Source organism: Canis lupus, chromosome X, assembly GCF_003254725.2.
Source record: "Canis lupus dingo isolate Sandy chromosome X, ASM325472v2, whole genome shotgun sequence".
Lineage (NCBI taxonomy): Eukaryota > Metazoa > Chordata > Mammalia > Carnivora > Canidae > Canis > Canis lupus.
This window is the reverse complement of record NC_064281.1, coordinates 110377469-110399193: the sequence shown is the minus strand read 5'-3', so window position 1 is coordinate 110399193 and position 21725 is coordinate 110377469. Positions and strand designations below refer to the sequence as shown.

The window sequence follows — 21725 nt, the reverse complement described above, 5'->3', positions numbered from 1 at the left end:
TCTGTTGAATCTGCCTTTCTCACACTCATCTCCAAAACTCATACCTTGCTCCTGGCTATGGGACTGACATGAATTATATTTGGCTCCTTTTATTTAGTACAGCTCTTTCTAGAAGCCCATCACTTAAAAAAAAAAAAAAAAGGTACTAAACGGTTAGATTTCAAACATTGCTCACATATATTTTCTACCTGAAACTATAAAATCATGGAGCTGAAATGATGCTTCAATATCCTCTCTTCTACCCTCCTGTGGGAAGGGGGAGCTGTGAAGAGCTGAAGGAATGTTCATTTGGCAAGAAGACCACTTTTTACCAGTGGTGGGGAGGCCAGAAGAGCATGGCATGGTGCCAGGGATCACAGATCTTTAAATGGCCAGAAAGAAGTGATATACCACAGGTGGGATGATTATGGTACTGTCAAACAGAGACTTAGGAAAAATCTTCAGCTTTATCAGTTCCCCAAATCCTATAGTCCCCACCATACTGCATGCATTCCCTATAAAATTAAAAGCAGCAAAGGAAAAAAAAAAAGAAGTCAGAAAAAAGCTCTGTTGGAGCTTCAGCCAAGTATCTCCTTAATTGTAACTCAATATACAACCCTCAATTATTCCTGTGCTGCTGTGACCTTAGAAAACAAGAGTTAAGCATGATTAATTAGTTTTGCAATTATTTATATAATGCATAGAAAGGGCCACTTTTGAAATAAGCAGGGGCTAATTATAGCTTACATCTAAGAACTTTCAGATAGCTCTACTTGTTTAGAATTATCCCCTTATATGCCTGAATCAAAATAACACATTGAAAAGACTGCAGAAGGAGAAAAAATAAATTGTGATAAATGTCACATGTATTTTACTTTAAAAAATAAAATATAGAAACAATATAGCCATTTTTCTCTGAATAGTAGAAATTTCTACTAATAAAAATTCATATATATCTTCTATCATCAATCTCTTCCCTTAGTCACCTATTTTCCTAGCAAAATGGACTATTTTTTAATAACTTTTTGAAATGATCAAAGGCAGGTAACTGCAAAGAGTAAAAGAAGAGAGAAAGGCCTATGATGTGGAATGGCTAGAATAAGTAGTCCTACAAATATTAAGAGTGGACTATATCTCTCTGCTATTTTGCAAAATAAGAAAATCAAGGGGTGCCTGGCTGGCTCAGTCAGTAGAGTGTGTGACTCTTGATCTTAGGGTTGTGAGTTCAAGCTCCAAATTGGGTGTGGAGATAACTTAAAAATTGTTTTTAATCTTTAAAAATCAATCAATCAATCAATCAATATGAAAATCAATATTAAATTGCTTGGCTACAAACTGGAATACAAGAATGTGGCTGAGCTTCCTACCTTTACTTTCCATGTGTTCATCTAAATAAATAAAAAGGTATTCACTACAAAGTTAAATAAAATTCTCATGTACTACAGAACTAATGGTAGATATTATAGATTATTAACAATAAAGGCAGTCAGCTTCTGAAAGTGATAGTTGTTGGCAAAAGGAATATATCTCTGTTGTGTAAACAAGTCTCTTTTATAAACCTTAGTTTTGTTCAAAGAACAGCAGTGACAAAGAGTGGAATTGTTGAAAATAAAGCTTTCTATGCTGATCTCTTGTGGTTACTATAGAAAATAATAACAGCATATTATATACCCACTTAAAAATTGAAGTGATGGATGAGTAAGTTATTTCAGGATCTATATCACAATTGCTAGCCTAGGAGACTGTCAGCAAACCAGTCTGAAATACCATAATCTAAATCAAGCCACTTTTCTTGTTTCATTTGCTGTTACCATGCACCAAACAATACATGTCTAAAATCGAGATTTATGGTATACTAGAGCTTTAAACCTCTTTTATGCTGTAGCCAGTCTCCCAAAGAACACCTCCCCTATTCACTACGTGGGTACTCAATGCTGGATGGGATAGAAAAAATATTTTATGTGTGACTATGACATCCCATGGGTCCTGTATGTATGCCAGAGTTTGTTAGTTTCTTTTTCTAAAGCTTACATTTTGGTGTATGCTTCTGTCATATCTGCGGTAATATGGATCAAGTTTTATTCAAGTATATAAGGCCTCAGTGGTCTGCCACACAAACAGTCTACATCAAAACACTTTGTAAGAAGTATTGAAATAAGAGGAGAAAGAAATCCAGGAGATGCCACAAGAGATACATGGTTTATGAATGATGGAATACCTTTATAGGCTGAATTGTGCCTCTCCACCAAATTCATACGTTGAAGTCCTAACCCTCAGTACCCTAGAATGTGGCTTTATTTGGAAATAAGTTCATTGCAGGTATAATTAGTTAAGATGAGGTCATAGTAGAGTGGGCTCCTAATCCAATATTACTGTGTTATTATAAAAAGGGGAAAGTTGGACCTAGACAAGCAAACAGGGAGAGTGCCATGTGAAGTTTGGAGTTATGCTGCTACAAGTCAAGAAATGACCAAAAGCTGAGAGAGAGACCTGGAAAAGATCTTTCCCTAGCATCTTCAGAGGGGGACATGACCCTATTGACACCTTGATCTCAGACTTCTAGCCTCTAGAACTGTGACGGAATAAATTTTGGTTGTTTCAGCCACCCAGTTTATGGGTACATTGCTATGGTAGTCCTAGGAAACTAACCTACATGGCGAAGATTACTATTGCCTGGGGGTGCCTGGGTGACTCAGTTGGTTAAGTGCCTTCGGCTCAGGTCGTGATCTCAGGGTCCTGGGATCAAGCCCCATATCGGGCTCCTTGCTGAGCCGGGGAGTCTGCTTCTCCCTTTCCCTCTGCTCTCCCCCACCCCCGCTCATGTACTCTCACTCAAGTAAATAAATAAAATCTTAAAAAAGAGATTGCGGGATCCCTGGGTGGCGCAGCGGTTTGGCGCCTGCCTTTGGCCCAGGGCGCGATCCTGGAGACCCGGGATCGAATCCCACATCGGGCTCCCGGTGCATGGAGCCTGCTTCTCCCTCGGCCTGTGTCTCTGCCTCTCTCTCTCTCTCTCTGTGACTATCATAAATAAATAAAAATTGAAAAAAAAATATTTAAAAAAGAGATTGCTATTGCCTAAAAAATAGTTAAAATCAAACAAAATATGAGGGGAGTGCTAAGGAGGAAGGTATCCTTTACACCCCATCAATTGCACTGACTCCTCCCCCTAGGAAAAGGAGTGACTAATCTGATTGGTCAGAGTTCAGCACTCATAGACAAGGTCACTGCCTTGAACAGTGATTCGTGTTTGCCATGCTCTCTGCACAATCTGTGAATAGGTATGTGAGAAAGCTCTGGGGTCCTCATTCATTGTTCTAGTTGGACAAGTAGACACTCGCTCTCTCCATATGTGAATATACAGGCTGGCCCCAAGATTACAATTCTAGTGTAAAGTTGGAGGCCCCCTTCCTACTTGGAAAGTGTAAGTGGCATCTACAATCAACCTCATAATGGCACACTGTGTTAGGTTATTGGGCTTCAGCCAGCCACTAATGAATAAATCAGTCCTCTGTTACCAGTGCATTGTTTTTTATTTGGTTATTGAAAAGGAATGAGCAGTCCTAAATATCCTAAACAAATCCTACCCAAGAGTCACAAGCCCTGGTCAACACTACTTCAACTTCTTTTAAGAAACTCTTACAGTAAAGTTATTTTTTGAAATTGTGACATTTGTTATATATTCATGTTGCTCCAAACACTATTGAGTGATATACATAGAAATAATATCAGTTAGACTCTGCCTCTGAACAGCTTCTATTCTTCTTTTTTTTTTTTGAAAGATTTGATTGAGGGATGCCAGGGTGGCTCAGCACCTGCCTTTAGCCCAGGACGTGTTCCTGGAGTCCCAGGATCGAGTCCCACATCGGGCTCCCTGCATCGAGCCTGCTTCTCCCTCTGCCTGTGTTTCTGCCTCTCTCTCTCTCTCTCTCTCTCTCTCTCTCTCATGAATAAATAAATAAAATCTTTTTTTTAAAAAAAGGAAAGATTTGCTTGCTTGATTGATTGATTAAGGTGGGGGAGGGGCAGAGGGAGAAAGAACCTCAAGCAGACTCTGCACTGAGCACAGAGCAAGGAGCCTGAGGTGGGGCTGGATCCCCTGACTCTGAAATCATGACCTGAGCCAAAACCAGGAGTTGGACTCTTAACTGTCTGAGCCACCCAGACGCCCCCAGCTTCTATTCTGTGGAAGAGATAGTCCATTCCCCTCCAAAAAAAAGCTCTACTAAAATTAGCCTGAAAGAAAATAGCAAGTCTTCAAAAATAGAGCCAATAATAGTAAAACATGCACTATTCTAAACTTGTACTATTGCTGTGGCCACACTGAATCTCTAATAGAGATATTTTTAAGTTTTAGGATTTTTATCCACACTCCAAGGTAACAGCTATTGACTTACGGGAAAAATATCACTGTACCAGTTCAAGGAGTGAGTCTAAAGGAGGAGGACTCAGGGATAAGGTTGAGAGATGTAGCAAATAAAAATACAGGACGCTGGGGCGCCTGGGTGGCTCAGTCGGTTAAGCAGCCAACTCTTGATTTGAGCTCAGGTCATCATCTTAGAGTCATGAGATGGAGGCCTACATGGCACCACATTAGGCTCCTCACTCAGTGGGGAGTCTGCTTCTCTCTCCCCCTCTTCCTCTACCCTGCCCCCCACTCATGCTCTCTTTCTCTCTTTAAAATTAATTAATTAAAAAATAATAATAATAAAAATAAATAAATAAATAAATAAAATTAATTAATTAATTAATTACGAAATATAGGATGCCCAGTTAAGTGTGAATTTCATATACACAATGAATAATTTTTTGGCATGCATATGTCAAAGAATATTCACAATTTACCTGAAATTCAAATTTAATTGGGCATCTTGTTTTATCTGGCAACTGCTCAGGAAGGACAAATAGGAGAATACATGTAAGCAGATTAGTCAATTTGCCAACTTCTTCAGGTTTATGCTGGAGAAGCTTATAGCTTCTGAGAGGGACAGTCCTTCCAACAATGTGATTCCATTCCTCTAAACTCTGGAGAACCAAAAGTAGACAACTGACCTCCTAGGAGCCCATAACTTGGTCGGCCATCAGATGTGGTTTCTTGAGAATTTTCAGTAAGAGAGACAGACTCTAGTGAGAGAACTATGTGGATGCTTGAATTAAATAACATGTAGAAAAAAATTTTAAAAAATAAATAACATGTAGAGTACGGCTGGGAAGGCATGTTAGGTAGAAGGTAGATGATAGTCAAAAGAAAAAGGACACAGAGAAGCATAGAAGAGAGAAACACTATGCAGTCGCTGAGAGAAAGAGTAAGCAACCTGTTTCTGCTTGCCAATTCTAGTTCCAATCACTCTATAACCTGGCTGTCCTTCATAGTCCAGACATTTGTAATATTTGTTGTATTCTTATAGTAAATGTCCCTTTCCTAAACTGGTTTGAACGAGTTTGTACTCCTTGTCACCACTGATCCTCAACTAAGACATGGTGTGAACAAGAATGACAAATGGCTTCCATCTCAGGTGATCACTCTGATCTATTCACATAGCTGTGTAGAGGGCTGGATTGCAAAAGATCATGGGATTACTTCAAAATTCAGTGACAAAAAGTACCAAGATTGACTAGCATTGTCTGCTATGAACTTGAGAGCGGGGAGTAGCAACATATGTGCCATATATTTGCCATCCCTGCAATTGAGGAAGAAATTGAAATAAGCATACATGTTCCTCTAAAATATGCGAAAGGTCATTGTGTAAGTACATTAAGGAAATATAAGGTACACAGAAAAACCCAAAATATATGTAATTTCATCAATCACAACAGTTTGTTGAACTTTTGCCTGTTTCTATCAGTTCTTTATAGTTATGTAATACTTAATTTCTTTCTATGGAAGGTCACGGACAGAAATGAATAAAATCATTTATTTTTCTGGCAGGCTTCGTTTGGACTATGTTGATATTTAAACAGTTCATGGAAAAGTATGTCAAGGCTATAAATAAATTCTCTGTACATTCAAGATCATGAATATTGTTTATGATCTGGGCCAAGAACAAAAGCTGATTAGAGAAATTGCCATATATTCCTGAGACAGCTTTAGTTTAAACCAAAGAATGTTGATTTCCCCACTAAATAACAATAATTAATAACAACAACAAATATTAATATGATAGAGTGGGTAGTTAGTTAGATATGAGCAGGAAACAAATGCTTTCCAACTGATTAAAAGGAAACCAAGTTCCAAACAGCAGGGAAATATGGTGGGGAGGGGTTATGCATGTGTTGTTCCCTATAACCACTGCCCTACAGCAACCTATGGTTTCATTATAATACATTTATATAAAAAAAATAATAAAAAAAAACATTTATATTGCAGTTTTGACCCTTCAACCCCCCCACCCTCATGGGTGCTATGACAGTTCAGACATGGACCATATAGGGCCAAAACCTTCCCCTCCCAACCGGTAGGAGGAGTCCCTTAGATGATTGGAAACAACCTCAGTCAGATGACACTAGCTATGATCCATAAGCTATGCAAACACACACAAAAAAGACAATCCTGACCCCCAGTGCAGTTGGCATCTCTGTGCCTACCCACACTCCCATCTTGAGAGTGTATTCTCATTTCCTGCTATTAAACTCTTGCTTACTTGAGAGTTTGGCTCTGAATTCTTTCTTGGCCAAACTCAAGAACCAAGGTCAGCATGGAGGCAGAAAAGGACTCACTGTTGACAAATATGGCACTTTGTGGACTGCCAAAAAATGAAATACTCTCACATCTCTCTATTAAACACAAAATTGCTGATATCAGGGACTCTGTACATATTACAAATACACCATCCAGGAAGCACTATCCCTAAATTAGAGTGAATCACAGCAATCATCAAGAGTCCTGCCCTATAGGGAACTTGCAGGTAGACTGAGAAATAATTGATGGAGGCAGCCCAAAGGAGATAATGATCTAGTGAGCACTTAAAAAGGAAAACTGTTGCCTGACAAATATACACATTTGGTCCATTGATCTATCAACCCTTTTGTAATTTTTCTATTCCTCTAACTGAATTTCATTTGGATAACCATGTTGGGTTGGGGAGGGGAATGTGTCTGTTGGAACCTCATAGTGATTAGACCTGGCTAAAACATGCTACAGAGAAGCCTGAGGGTCAGTGAAAGTATGCCTGACCCATGGTAACAGTAAAACAACAATTAATGATAGGCAATTGCCCAGCAGTCATGAAATGACAGTTACCAGAGAAACAGACTAATTATTAACTATGACTTTATAGCTGAGCAGGAGTTGAGACATTACCAATCATAGTCTTAGAAGTGTTCTGGAGGAGAGGAGCTAATTAACTTCTTGTGAAGAATGACAAGACCATTGTTCCTTTGAAGTCCATACTCTATCTGGTTGCCTGGGTGATTCTGGACAATCTATATCTATGTACATACATAGAGAAGAAAGCTGCTTTACTCTGAATATTAATGAAATGAACAGTGTAAGTAATTTTTGGCTGGGTTTAATCTTTTTCTTTCTTTTTGGTGAGTGTTCTCTGTTCAACCCAGGGTTGGTTAGGAAGATTTTCATAAAACATAGGTCTGGTAGTATGGTATAAGGAGGGTGGAGTAAGAAGGAGGTACTGAATATCAAAAGGTAGGCCAACTGGGGCAGAGGGGACACTTGGCTCTCTCCACAATTCTAAAGAAGGTATTGGCCAGAGTAGTTGGCAGTCACAAGGTGTGATCTGAAAGGCAGGGAGCGAGTGAAACTTCACTACACACCCAAATAGTTTACCTATTGATACTTAAATCCCATCACCATAGACTCATTACTTTGGTTCAGCATTGCTCATTCCATGTGCTTCTTTATAAACATCTAAACACTTTTAAAAGTCTCCAGGGATCCCTGGGTGGCACAGTGGTTTAGCGCCTGCCTTTGGCCCAGGGTGTGATCCTGGAGACCCAGGATCGAATCCCACGTCAGGCTCCCGGTGCATGGAGCCTGCTTCTCCCTCTGCCTATGTCTCTTTCTCTCTCTCTCTCTCTCTGTGTGACTATCATAAATAAATAAATAAATAAGAATTCAATCTTTAAAAAAAAATTAAAAAAAATAAAAGTCTCCAAATTCTTAGATTGAAGAGGTTTATCAGATCTTATTCTTCTATTCATAAGGGAAGATTACAGAAGAGCCCTGGGCTCCTTAGGTATGAGCTAGGAAAAGACAGTGTGAAAATGAGAGGCATGGGAATTTGAGAAAGTCTAGTACATACCTGTTGGGATGTTTATCTGGCTCACCTCAATTGATTTCCTATTTTGCTGGGAGCTCTCCTTTGGAGAAGAATCTCCTAGTTTGCTGATGGTTTTCTGGGGGAGACTGAATGCCTGACTAAGTGAGGATAAAGACAAAGGCTGCCCATCACAGTGTCATCTAATCTGCCTGGCCATTATATAAATAATAGTGAAAGGGAATAGAGGGGAAGGGAGAAGAAATGGGTAGGAAATATCAGAAAGGAAAAAAAAAAAGGAAATATCAGAAAGGGAGACAGAACATGGAAGACTCCTAACTCTGGGAAAGGAACTAGGGGTGGTGGAAGGGGAGGAGGGCGGGGGGTGGGGGTGACTGGGTGGCGGGCACTGAGGGGGGCACTTGATGGGATGAGCACTGGGTGTTATTCTGTATGTTGGCAAATTGAACACCAATAAAAAATAAATTTATTATTACAAAAAAAAAATCTGCCTGGCCATTAAGTCTGGTGTGCTGAGAACTATTCCATCATCTTGTGGTAGGTGTATATGTGAGATGGAGCTGTAATGAACTAATACAAATTTGTTCCTTAGTGAGTCACAGGAGCCATATCAGGTAAAGTGGTGGTAGAATAAGGGAAACTTGATTTGCAGCTAATAAGGAGATCACAAGGAATGACTTTTATTTAGAAGGGGTTCCTTTTATTTAGGTTTAGGATGAAAATTTAGATAGGGGAGCCTTGTTGTTGTATGTAGAGGCGGGCATGAGGTGGCACGTGAGGCTTAAAGAAACATGCCTATACATACATTGTATGTTATGTAAATGAGGCTTGTGCTCCTCCTTGGGTGGAGATTTTAGTATTATACTGAGGTAAAGATAACTGTTGGTCATTCCATGGATCATTCCACGGCCCATCTGCGCAGGTGGAGTTGGGAGTTAAGTTCAAAGTGGTCTGAGTGTTCTGGGCTGACTGGAACTCTTTGGGCAGTTGCTATTGCTTGAGGGGTAGTTTTGGTTTCCACCACAGGATGCTATATGCCCTTTGGGTCTTTTGTTAAGAGATTAGCTAGAAAGAAGAACTTAAGGAAAAATATGGGACAAAGGTTGGTGGGTACAAGCAGGTGAGCAGTAGAGATCAGATCTTGGAGTCTTGCTGGTGACACAGCCTAAGTAGGCACTGAAGGCATATATCAGTTTCATGCACAGGTGGCCCAGACTCCCACAGCACATCCCCCTGCCATACTGCTGCCCCTTACTCAACCCAAATCTGTGGCCTCGTGGTAAGTTACCTATGACCAAATGACTTAAGATAAAAAAGAAATACATGAGGGATGCCTGGGGGGCTCAGTGGTTGAGCGTCTGCCTTTGGCTCAGGGTGTGATCCCGGAGTCCTGGGATCAAGTTCCACATCGGGATGTGATCTTAAAAAAAAAATCTTTTAAAAAAAAAATCTTAAAAGTCTTTAAAAAAAAAAAGAAAGAAAAATACATGAGCCTGGTTTACATATAACTTTGCATAGCTAACCTGGCACCATCTGAAAGTAGATGACTGAAGCACTACAACCCCACCATGAGGTACCCCAGAAAGATACTAGGGAAGAGAAATCTTCCCAGTAGACAGAGCTTTGAGTAGCAGATCGGGTTGTCTATTATGTCTAGCAGAAATGACCTGAGGTGCAGATCTACTCTGACTCACAGGCAGTGACTGGTGGGTTAGTTGGGACTTAGAACAAGTTTCAAACAGCAATCTAAATATTGCCACTTGGAAATCTGAAATTTTATCTGCTAAAAATGGCATGTAAAATTCGTAAGTTAGAAGTATTTTTTTTAAGATTTTATTTATTTATTTGTGAGAGACACACAGAGAGAAGCAGGGACATAGGCAGAAGGAGAAGCAGACTCCCTACTGGGAGCCCAACGTGGGACTAGATCCCAGGACCCCCGAGATCACTCCCTGAGCCGAAGGCAGACGTTCAACCACTGAGCCACCCAGGCGTCCCAGTTAGAAGTAATTTAATAAATCATCCAATTCCCTCATTTTCCCATGGAAAAAATAAGGTCCAGAGAATGTATGTGATTGGTCCAAGGGAAGTTCTAGATAACAGCCAGAATTGACATCTCCTGGATCTCAGTTTAGGGCTCTCCCCATAACAGCACACAGATTATCATTCATTCCTTTGTCAGCATTTCTTGAGCTTCAATAATGTATCGCACTCTTCCCTTGAAACGGATACAGATTAAATAAGGCATGGCCCTGCCCTCAAGAAGCTCTTGTGTTTGTTACGTTTTGTGCATGTTGGTGTATTATAGTTATATCCTGTGACAAGAAATAAATGAAAGCAAAATGGCAAATACTTTTTCAAGTAGGACAGACTAAATACTTGCTGGAGTGCCAAATGAAATTAAAAATGTTAGAAAGTGAGCCAATAAGAACTATATGACTTAAAACAGACACCAACAGAGATATTAATTAATTCAAGGTTGGATTTGATTGTTAAGGGGAGTTTGCATCACTATCACTGCTAAGAAGAGAGCCATTTTTAATGGATTTTGATGGCATCCTGCCTGAGTCTTAGTACCTAAATGTTAGCCTGAGTGAGATAAAATTTGAATTAAGCGATCAGGAAGACTGATGGATGGTTCAATCTGCAACTGTTTTAAATAGTAGAAAGTAGTGAAATAGGACTGTTGAGTACCCAAAAGCCTTGCTAACTTTCAGATCTGAACTTCAAATTTTATTCTTTGATTCCTTAGGAGGTTCCACCTCCTTCTACAATTGACCTTTCTCACAAAACCTAAGCTCTACTCAGAAACAGATGCTCACTCCCGGGCATCCTCTTCATCTAAGACCGTTTGATTTGCTCTCTCCCCTCTCGGCCTTCTTTCCTTAGAGGAAAAAGGGTCTCTCCTCACCCCTGAAACCTGAGCCTCATGCCCTTACCTCATTTCACACCCTGCTTCCTGAATTATCTTCTAGTTCTGAAATCCTTAGCTTCTTTCTACAGAATCCTTCCCTCTCTGCTTTCACACGTATATAGGTCTCCTTGCATTTGGAAAAGAAAAAAAAGTTGCTTATCCTGATGGCCCTCCTAGTTACCATACAATCTCTTTTCCTTCTTAAACCATCAAGCTTTGAGAATGAATGGTTTATACCTATAAGCTACAATCTGGCTTCAGGCCCAACTACCATTGAAAATGCACTCCTAAAACTCACAGGGTTTCTGAAGCATTAAATGAAATAGATTCTCTTAGGTCTGATTTCCCTTGACCAGAGATAGATTTCTGACGTTTAGAGCATCTTATAGCAAGCTCTAATACCACATTTTCTATGCATACTGGACATTTTCGAGCATTCTATTGCTACTTCAACATAGTTAAAACTGAACTCACAATTTTCTCCACTGATGTTCCCACAAATGATTCTCCCATATATGACCGATGGCAAGCTCTATGAGATGTGGATCACATCACTCGCATTCATTGCTAGAGCTTCATCATGCTACCTGGATGTAGTCAATTGTTAAAATGAATAAACACCATTCTAACACCATTCTCCCACTCACAGAGACTTAATTCCTTAGAGGCATTTTGATTTCACCTCTCTCCTTCATCCTATAAATTAAATCAGTGATCAAATGTTGTTGATTATATCCTCAAAATATGGTGGTTAAGGGTATGGGTTTGCAGTCTAAAGGATCTTTTTGACTCTCTGCTCTGCTATTTTCTAGCTGTGACTTTGGGCATGTTCCTTAACCTCTCCATTTCTTCATTTATAAAATGACAGTAATAGTGCCACCAATAGGGGGTCAGTGAGAATAAATGAGATAATGTATATAAAGTGCTTAGCACAGTACCTGACACATAGCAAGTACTCAACAAATGATAGCTATTAAAATTATCTTTCACTACTCCCCATTGTGAACCCATACTCTGCTGGGGATGTCTACTGACTACTGTTTCTCTTGGCTAGAATGCTCTCCTTCCTTTCTACCCATTCAAAATGCTATTTACTCTTTTTATTAATTTTTACTTTTTGAAAGTGATGCATATTCATAAAGTTAAAAAAATTAATAAGACTTGTAAAGAAAAAAAGCAGGGATGCCTGCGTGGCTCAGCGGTTGAGCGCCTGCCTTTGACCCAGGGCATGATCCCGCAGTCCCAGGATCAAGTCCCACATCGGGCTCCCTACATGTAGCCTGCTTCTCTCTCTGCCTATGTCTCTGCCCCTCTCTCTCTATGTCTCTCATGAATAAATAAATAAAATCTTTAAAAAAGAAAAAAAAGAAAAAAAAGCAGATCCTTATTCCATCTCTCTCAACTTCTGATCTGTACTACTAAAGCAACCACTTTTAATAATTTTTGCTATTTCTTCTAGTGTTTGCTTCTGCATATCTACGTAATATATTGATGTTTCTTGATCTTTCAATTTTTAGGTAGTACTTATTGCCTTCTTATTATGAAAGATACAGATTTAGACTCTTATAACACCATTCTTTCCAACTTGTGTTCCCTTCATACTACAAAAGAGTTGCAATTTGGTAATCAGTAAGACAGTGTTTTCATTGTGATGGCTATGTAAATGTCTTTCACTTTGGAGCCAAGTAGCATTTTATCACCACGACTCATTTACTTTTTTTTTTTTTTAAAGATTTTATCTATTTATTCATGAGAGATACAGAGAAAGAGAGGCAGAGACATAGGCAGAGGGAGAAGCAGGCTCCATGCAGGGAGCTTGATGTGGGACTTGATCCCGGAACTCTGGGATCACACCCTGAGCCAAAGGCAGACACTCAACTGCTGAGCCACCCAGGTGTCCCAGACCCATTTACTTTTTTGTGCAACTTTCAGTTTTTCCTAGTTACAAACTGCCTTGGTTTTTCTTAGTTGGCTTTATTTTCTATATATTAATCACTAATTCTTCACTAATTTCCCATAAAACTGTAAAACCTTTCTGAATACTATTCTCCACATGGTCAAACATATCAGGTAATCTATCAGTTAATTTTCAAAAATTTTTTCTTTAGAGACATCCCTCCTGTATCCCTCCATCTTACCACTCTACACTAGCCTGCTTGCTCTCTAGATGTGCCACACAGCTGTCTACCTAAACTTTCTTTCATTATCATTTGGGGAATTCCCTTCACCTCTCTTTTATGTTTATCCAATTTTCTGGATCTCATGACTTCCTCTTTCTTGATTTACTCTCTTATAGGATGGAATGTATATTCTGGTCACTTCCTGAGAAGTGAGGTTTAAATTTTATATCATTTACCACTCCTCAACATGGACCCATTGCTCCTGTAGGCAAGTCTACTTACCATTTACTAGAATATTTTCACCTCTACATCAGTGCCTTCTATCTTGGTTAGAATGTTCTCCTATTTCCTGTCTACACGTCCAAACGCTGTTTGTATTTTCAGACTTTTTATTTTTTATGAAAATAATGCATGCTCATAGTTTAAAGGTTAGTTATAAGACTCATAAAGAGAAAACAAGTAAGTCTCTTATCCTATTATTTTCCATTCTCAGTCTATGCTCCTAGTGGCAAATACTTTTCATTATTTTAGCTGCTTCTTCTGGTGTTTACCTCCTTATTTCTAAATAATATAACTATACTGATATATTTTGACTTAAAGATTTATTATGGAAGATTAAATTTCACTCTTCTTATGCCATATCATCTTCTGTCTCTAACCTTTTCTCTGTCTATCCTCCCAATATAGTTTGGGAGGATGTAGAATTCTGAATTAGAAATAATTTTCTCAGAATCTTAAAGGCCAGACTGTATCTCGGTGAATTCATTGTGGTTCCTAGAAATTGCCTCTTCTCTTCCACTGTACTAAAATACCCCATCCTTTTAATAGTCAGTTCTAGCTTGCATGCCTTTGGTTTCATGATTACTAGAATGAACCTACTTCTCCATTTTGAAAAGCAAAACAACATTAGATCATCCACAATCCCTTTGGACTTCTGCTGTTCTCCATGATTACTAACCGAATTTGTCAGTGCCCTCGATGTAATTAATACAGGCTATTTGGAGCACTACAACAGGGAGCCCTGATCTTATCTGACAAAGTGACATTTAAGCTGAGATCTGAAGGATGAATAGCAAAGTCCATGAATGCATTCCAGTGGAGATGGTTGCATGTGCAAAAGCTGTCAGGGGAAAAGGCACTTTGGGAACTCAAGGGATGAAAAGTGGCCAGTGAGGTGGAGCTTGGTAACTGAGAGGGAAAGTAGGCCTACCTTATGCTAGAAAGGAAGTCAGGGGTCAGAGAATTCAGGGCCTTGTGGGTGATGTTAATGCAAGATTTGGGACTTATCCTAAGGTGTAAGAAGCTACTGAAAAGTCATTAAGTAGGGGAGTGACTTGATCTGTCTTCCAAAGATTTCTGGGGTTGCAGTGTGCAGAATGAATTGGAGAGAGCCAATAATTAGGAAGATATGGATATGGGCACCTGGGTGGCTCAGTGGTTGAGCATCTGCCTTTGGCTCAGGTCGTGATCCCGGGATCCAGGGATCGAGTCTCTCATCAGGACTCCCTACGGGGAGCCTGCTTCTCCCTCTGCCTTTGTCTCTGCCTCTCTCTCTCTGTCTCTCATGAATAAACAAATAAAATTTTTAAAACGAAGATATGGATTAAAATCAGTTTTATATAAGTGTCAGGAAAAAAATAAATGTTAGGGCAGACTTGGAAGGGAGAAAGAAATTTCAAATGGGCAAAAGGTAGTCTTATGAAGTATGTTTGAAAGCTCAGCAGAAACAGTTAAATTTCTTCAACTTGCTGATGGCAGTGATTTAGATGCTGATATAACAGCCTCAATTTTTTCCTCTCTCTTTTTTTTCATTTTTTAGTATTAGATGGAAAAACCGTCTCCTTCTCACCATTCCCTTCCTGCTGGATCCATGAATCGCTGACCAACTAACTGACTGATCCTGGGAGCAGTTTGCTCCCCTCCTTCCCAAGTGTGGAGCTCGTCCTGTGCCCTACCAGTCGTTCTGCCTATTTGCCATGGTGAGATTTCTGAGGGGTTGAGGTAAAGGTGGCAAAGAGTAAAGGAAGCAACAGAGGAGGGCTTCTGAGGGGCTTGCATAGAAATGGGGCAGCAGAATTGAAATGGTGGGGGAAGAACACTTTCCCTTTTTCAGATAGTCAGTATTTTGTGTAGTCAAGACGGTAATAAGGACGGGAGATTGCTTCCTCGGGATTCCAGCCTGCAGGAGACTGGGGCTTCTGCTGCAGTCAGCTGATACACCACAAGAGTTGGTGTTATATACCACGGGTTCTGACAGTTTAGGCAAGAGGAAGTTAGTTTTTGCAGTTCTGTTTATGCAGTTGGCCAAATGAAAAATGCTGGCTGATGGGTTTTCTTTTCATAGTCATTGACAACAGCTTTCCACAACACCTAGGTTTTCTTTGGAAACTGTGAAGAGGTACTGAAGAGAAGAAAAATAATTTCTTCTTGTCTTAAAGAAGCTCACAAAGGAAAAGTAATTCTAGAGGGTGCTTATGCGAGGAACTGTAATTTCAAGTTGGGTTTGGATATGGGAAGAAATTGCCTTGCATAAATTTCATGTTTTGCTGAGCATATTTTGATTTGTGTGGGTTGCATTTTTATAGTCAGGCAAGTTAGTCCGGACCCATGAGTGTAGGTGTTGTGATGAAATAATTAGGACGTAGAGATAGCAGAATTACAATAACAAATGAAAATCTGACCAACAATACTGCTATACTATTAAGCAGGACAACAACAATGGCATATGAGATAATACATGATGGTGTGTGAGAGAATACTGCAAAATAAAATTCTAGTTCCCTAATTTTTAATTTATTTGTAAATTTTTTTCTTTTTTTTTTTTTAGATTTTATTTATTTATTCATTCATTCATTCATGAGAGAGGGAGAGAAAGAGAGAGAGAGGCAGAGGCAGGCTCCATGCAGGGAGCCTTATATTGGACTGGATCCCAGGTCTCCAGGATCAGGCCCTGGGCTGAAGGTGGCCCAAAAGCGTGGAGCCACCTGGGCTGCCCCATTGTGTGTGTTTTTTTTTAATTTTTAAAATATCTTATTTACTCGCGAGAGACACACAGAGGCAGAGACACAGGCAGAAGGAGAAGCAGGCTCCATGCAGGGAGCCTGACGTGGGACTCGATCCCGAGGCTCCAGGATCACACCCCAGGCGGAAGGCGGTGCTAAACCGCTGGGCCACGGGTACTGCCTGCGTTTTTTTTTTTTAAGTAACCTCAACATCAATGTGGGTGGGAGGAGGTTCAAACTCTACTAGATCAAGAGTCACATGCTCTACCAGCTGAGCCAGCCAGGTGCCCCTCCTTTTCTAGCTTTTTAAAAAGTTGATCTGTTTGGGAGACACCTGGCTGGCGGGTGTTGAACACATAGTAGGTGTTCAACAAATAATTAGTGAATCAAATTATATTAGTTGTTGTGTTCAATAAAGTAAAGCCAGAAAATAAACTCTATTTGAAAATAGATCTTTGAAACAGTAGAGAGCAAAACCTTAGATCCATTTTGCCAATAAAATCAAATATCCTAATATCTGATTAGTATACATTTAACATAAATCTTACAAAATCATTCGATCTAGCCTCGAGTGTGAACAAACCGGAAGGAACCATAGAAGGGAAAGAACCGGACATGTTTCCAATCGTAAGTATTTCTTCTTGGCAATTGAGACAGTTCAGGAACATACCTCAAGTCTCTTGCATTGGCACTTCACTGGGGATGGGCTACTCACTGCTCACACAGACTCAAGTTCAAACTTCATAGGGTGTTTCTGAAGATCCTTTGGGGTTTAAATGTTCAGTGGGGCCGCCCCGCCCACACATCCCGGGCGTCTGCCGCGACCCGTGTTCTTTTTCTTCGCTTACCCTGAGCCTTCTCACTGCCCTCGCCCTCGGCCTGGACTTTGCCCACTGGGCTCCTTTGGTCACACCCTCTAAAACCTTCCCACGTTTCAAGGTCCAGTGCAGTCTCCGCCTTCCCAGGTTTCAGGGTCCAGCTCAAACTCTAGGGCCTTCAGGAAAGCGTCCCCCAGCCCCTTTGCAGACGCAGTGTCGCTCTGCTCTATTTACACCCCAGCACTTGGAGTCTATTCTAGCAGCCATTGCTTTCAAACGTGGTTTTTGCACGTCGCTGTCCCCCGGATTAGATTGCAACCACCCCGTTGGGGAGGTCTTTTAAGAAGTCGCGTGTCCGGCCCCTCGCACAGTGTCTGGTGCCAAGAAAATGCCCAGGAAAGATTTGTTGAAATGAGTCTAGACCCCAGAGAGGAGAAGAAGCGCCTGTGCCCAGCAGCAAAGGCCCTTCACGACCTTCACGAGGGGGAGGCCCGTGGTGTCGCTGCACCCTGTCCCCAGCTCTAAACTGGGGGAATGTGGCGCGGCAGGAGGCTCGAGTACACGTTTCTCAACTCTCCACTTATTTCATCTTTACTTTTATAGAGGAATCTGGAAGTTCTTCTCCAGAAGCCTCGGGACGAGCCAAAAGGGCGGCGCAAACCGGGAGAGGCGGGGGTTGGGACGCCCGGTCTCGTGGCAACTCTGGATTCAAACTTTATATTTCATGTTTAAAGTCTCACAAATTGCGGCTCTAACCTCGGAGCCGAGAGGGTAGAGGGTTTCCTGGAGCATAAATTTTGCGTCCTAGGGAAGGCTCTCAGCACTCGCGGCTTCGCCTCGTTTGTCCTCCTCACAGGTCTCACCGCGGGGATCTCCCAGGCGGCTCCTGGCCGCCACAGCCAGCCGGCGCGAGATCCGCGGTTCGGCCCGGCGGTCTCTGCCGCTTCCTCCCTCAACCCTCCGGGCAAACCCGGTCCGGGCGAGTGGGGGAGCTCCCAGCCCGCAGTACGAGGCGGAACGGGGGCAGGTCGGACTACGACTCCCAGGATGCTCTGGGAGATGCGCGGAGGAGGGAGCCAGGGGGAGGGGCTTGGGGCGGGGGGGTGGCAGGGAAATCCCGCCCCGCTGCGCAGCAGCAGCGACACAAAGCCCGACTTTACAACCTCATAGAGAAAGTGGAAGTAAGACGGCTTAGGCGGGGAGGCAGGACGGGAGAAAGAAGTGGAGGAGGGAAAGCCGCGTAGGTGGGAGCGGAGCCAGGGTCGTGGGGACACCCGCACCTTTGCAGATGAGGAGGGGGCGGCTTTCATAACTAGTCCCCCCGCTCCGCCCTGCCCGCGCTGGGGTCCCCACGGTGCCTGCCCGTCCCCACTCCTCCCTGCGAGCCTGGCTCCTCCCCGCCGCGTAGCGGGGAGCCCGGCTGCCTCGCGTGCTCGGGGCGGGCCGGCGGACTGCACAGTGGTTCCCCAGCCCGGTTCCGGGACGAGAGCGCGGGGCGGAGCGGCCGCCGCGCACCGAGAAGGGGCTGCGAGCCCAGCGCTGCCGCGGTGGAGTTAGGGCCGGGCCGGGGGAGTAGCGCGGGGCTGAGGCGAGGCGCGGGGTGCCCCGGGAGGGTCCCCCGTGCCGGGAGTGGGGCGGAAGCACGCGGGCTGGCCGCCGAGGCCGGCGGGGAGGGAGGGCGGTGGCGCTGCGCCGGGAAAGAGCGCAGACGGCGGGGTGCCGAGCCCGGCGCAGGCGGAGAGCTTGGGGCGCCCCCCTCCCCGCGGGAGGAGCCTAGCGCTCCTCCGCCATCCCTCCCCCGCGCGCCAGGCTCGCCTTCTCGGCGGGCTGCTGCGGGAGCGGCGGGGCGGCGGGCCGGGGGCCCGAGCAGGGGGAGCGGCGGGGCGGCCGCCCCCGGGACGGGCGGGCCGGGGGCGGGCTGCGAGTGAGGCGGGGCGGGCGCCGGGCGCGAGGGCGCGGGCGGCTGGGGGGCGGGGGAGCGCGCAGAGCCAGGAGGGCAGGCGGTGGCGGGGCCGCCCGCCTCGCCGCCCGCCCCACGCCGCCGGCCCGCGCCGCAGTGTGAGTCGTGGACGGCGCCCTCCCGGACCGCTCAGTAGAGCCCAGCTCGGCGCCCGGCAGCCTTCGTCGCGATGTTCCGCCGGAGCTTTAATCGTTTTGTAAGTACACTCGCTGCGGCTCCACGCGTGCGGTCGGCTTGCTCGCCGGCCCTTCGCCGGCTCCCTCGGAGCAATTTCGTGAAAGGATCATTGTAGCCCTGGGAGCCACCACAGCACCCCCCCCCCCCCTTTTAGGGTTTAACTGAACCACGTTGCCCGGGCGGCCGGGGCGGGGAGGCAGGTAGGGCTCCCGGCGTCCCCCTCCCCCCGGACGATTTCGCCCGAGCTTCCCGGGGCGTTACAAACTCCGTCTCCGACGGGGGCCGCCCTCGGCCCCGATGGTGGTGGGGTTCCCGGAGGCACCGGTCCGGGGGCCCCTCGGGTTGCCAATTAGTCGAACATGGCGTTTTATTATCAGGGAGGCTGCTTTCTTTTGTTTCCTCTGCCACGAGCACATGGAGGTAAACCTAGACCTGTCACTGTGTCCCAAAAAAAGACCTGGGGAGTGAGGGAGCTGCAGGCTTGGGCAGGGCTCAGCCTTGCCCGGGATCGGCCGGGCGGGGGTCGGCTGACCAGAGGCCCAGCAAACTTTGGAGCCCCCGCCTAAGCAGCTCACCTTTGGGGTCTAATGAAAGCGAGGGCGATCGTCAGGGTGGGTTGGGTGGATGTGCCGACGCGAGGAGGCTGCACCGCCGCTTCTGAAACCTCAGCGGCCACGGAACCCCCGGACCTTGAGCCCGTGAGAAAAGGCAGGCTCTGGCTGCACTCCTCCGTCCACGATCACCCCTTCCAGATCCCCCGAAAAGCGGAGCTGCATTTCCGTGGGAGTCTGGCGTTAGGGAAAAAGCGAATTTCTGGCTACTGACTTTTTTGAGTAACCTGTTTACTCCTAGAGCGTACATTAAGAATGGAGCAAGGCAGGGACCATTTACTTGTGTGCTGCTATTTGTAGCAACTTCCTTAATTGCAAGATGAGGTGGCGGGAATAGGATTTTATTTCTGCCAATGATGTGAAAGAAAGGGCTCATCTGTAAATTTTGATTTTTTTTTCAGTCGTTCAGAAAAATGGTTCAGTGCCGTGCGCTCCATTGAAATACATGTCTGAGAACTTGTCGATTTGGCCCTTTTCGTGTGACTATTCCCAATCGAAGCATTGCTAACATTTTTCAGGCGTCGGGTGAATTTGCTCTCGTTTTTTTCTGCCTTTGAAACTTTCACAAATGAACCCCGACTAAAAGAAATAATTGCACATCCCTTTTGAAGATATCATCACAGTAGTGCTATATTCATGTTTTTCTAAATGTTTACCTCCCCCAGAAACCTGTTTTAATGAAATTGGAGCAGGTTACCTGTGGCACAGAGCGAAAGAGGTTGTACATAGCAAGAATCTTGAAATCTATAGGAATTGGCTTGTACTGAATGCCTTGCTAGAGCAAGTGACTAAAATTGGTTTCTCACATTTAGCCTGAGAAGGTACAAAACCATTGTACTTCATAGTTCTATTTCACATAGATTCTTGTGATCTTGGAGTGTTGTTTGGGGCTGACAAAAAAAAAAAAAAGGAAAAAGTGACAGAGCTAATCGTAATATTTGGAGAAGAATAATCTTTTCACTTGGCACTTAAATAGTCAAAAGCAACTGGACTCTGGTTAATAATTCATTGTTTTAAAATTGAGATGCTGACATCCCCAATTTTTTTTCCCGAGGATTCGAACATTTGAAACCGTACCACCCAAGAATTGGCCAAAAAAGCCCCCTTTGCTTTTTTTTTGCTAAGAGTGATCTGCATTGTATCAGTCTGGTAATTAAGCAGTGCTGGCCCAGGAAGCTAGGGCATGCAGTAGAATTTGCAGCAGTTGTTGAGGTGCCAGCCTGCAGGTTTGAGGCTAGTACTTTGCATCCTCGACCAAGATCTCTGCAGAGAATCACTTACGCTCACACTGAAATGAGCTTTGACCTCATTGTTCGTCTGAAATACCCGACTGCTTGCATTTTCCTGCGCAACCATGACTATGGTAAGTCTTGGGAATTTGTACCAGTGCAGTAAGCTGGAAGGTTCTCAGGAGTTGTATCTGAGCTGTAGGCATAGGGCAAGGGATTAATCTGCAAACCCCTGGACTGAATGTGAAATATTGAATACTCATTGCTAAAGAATGACTTCCAAATTGGGGAGGGAGGCAAATTGTCTCCCCCCTAGATCAGTAAGTCTGCTGTCCTCATCTTTTGCCTGGTGGAGATTATTTGAAGAGCACTCCCATTTAAATCACTAGAAGGCTACAATTTAAGATCTAGGTTGGACTTTGAGACTTACACGGCAATGTAGATACAGTTCAAGTTGTGTGCTGTCTTATGATGGCTTTCATATTTCAGAAGTGGGTCTGTGAATTCCTTTCAAATTGTCTTTTTTTGTGTGCCTATATATGTCTAAAGTTGACTTTGAATATGATATGAATTACAGTGGTGTTGATTTTATCTGTTGATCACTGAAAACTAGGTACATGTTGGGATAGGGCTTTACATTTTAATCCTGACATGGGAAGTAAATTTCTCTTGGGAGTAGCA

General features: G+C 43.5%; 1 protein-coding gene across 2 annotated transcripts in view; it reads left to right on the top strand.

The window, feature by feature from the left end:
• The first annotated feature begins 7397 nt into the window (after nucleotides 1–7397).
• Nucleotides 7398–21725, top strand: part of ATP11C (ATPase phospholipid transporting 11C) — a 193199-nt gene continuing 178871 nt past the window's right edge. The window contains exons 1-3 of one of the 2 annotated variants that reach the window (XM_025460869.3): nucleotides 7398–7466; nucleotides 15067–15226; nucleotides 16815–16876. In XM_025460869.3, coding sequence (XP_025316654.1) covers nucleotides 16865–16876 — 12 coding nt within the window. In that variant the 5' untranslated portion in view covers nucleotides 7398–7466; nucleotides 15067–15226; nucleotides 16815–16864. Of the gene's footprint in view, nucleotides 7467–15066; nucleotides 15227–16814; nucleotides 16877–18979; nucleotides 19224–21725 lie in introns of those variants that run through there. The other variant, XM_025460866.3, reaches the window with a different exon arrangement.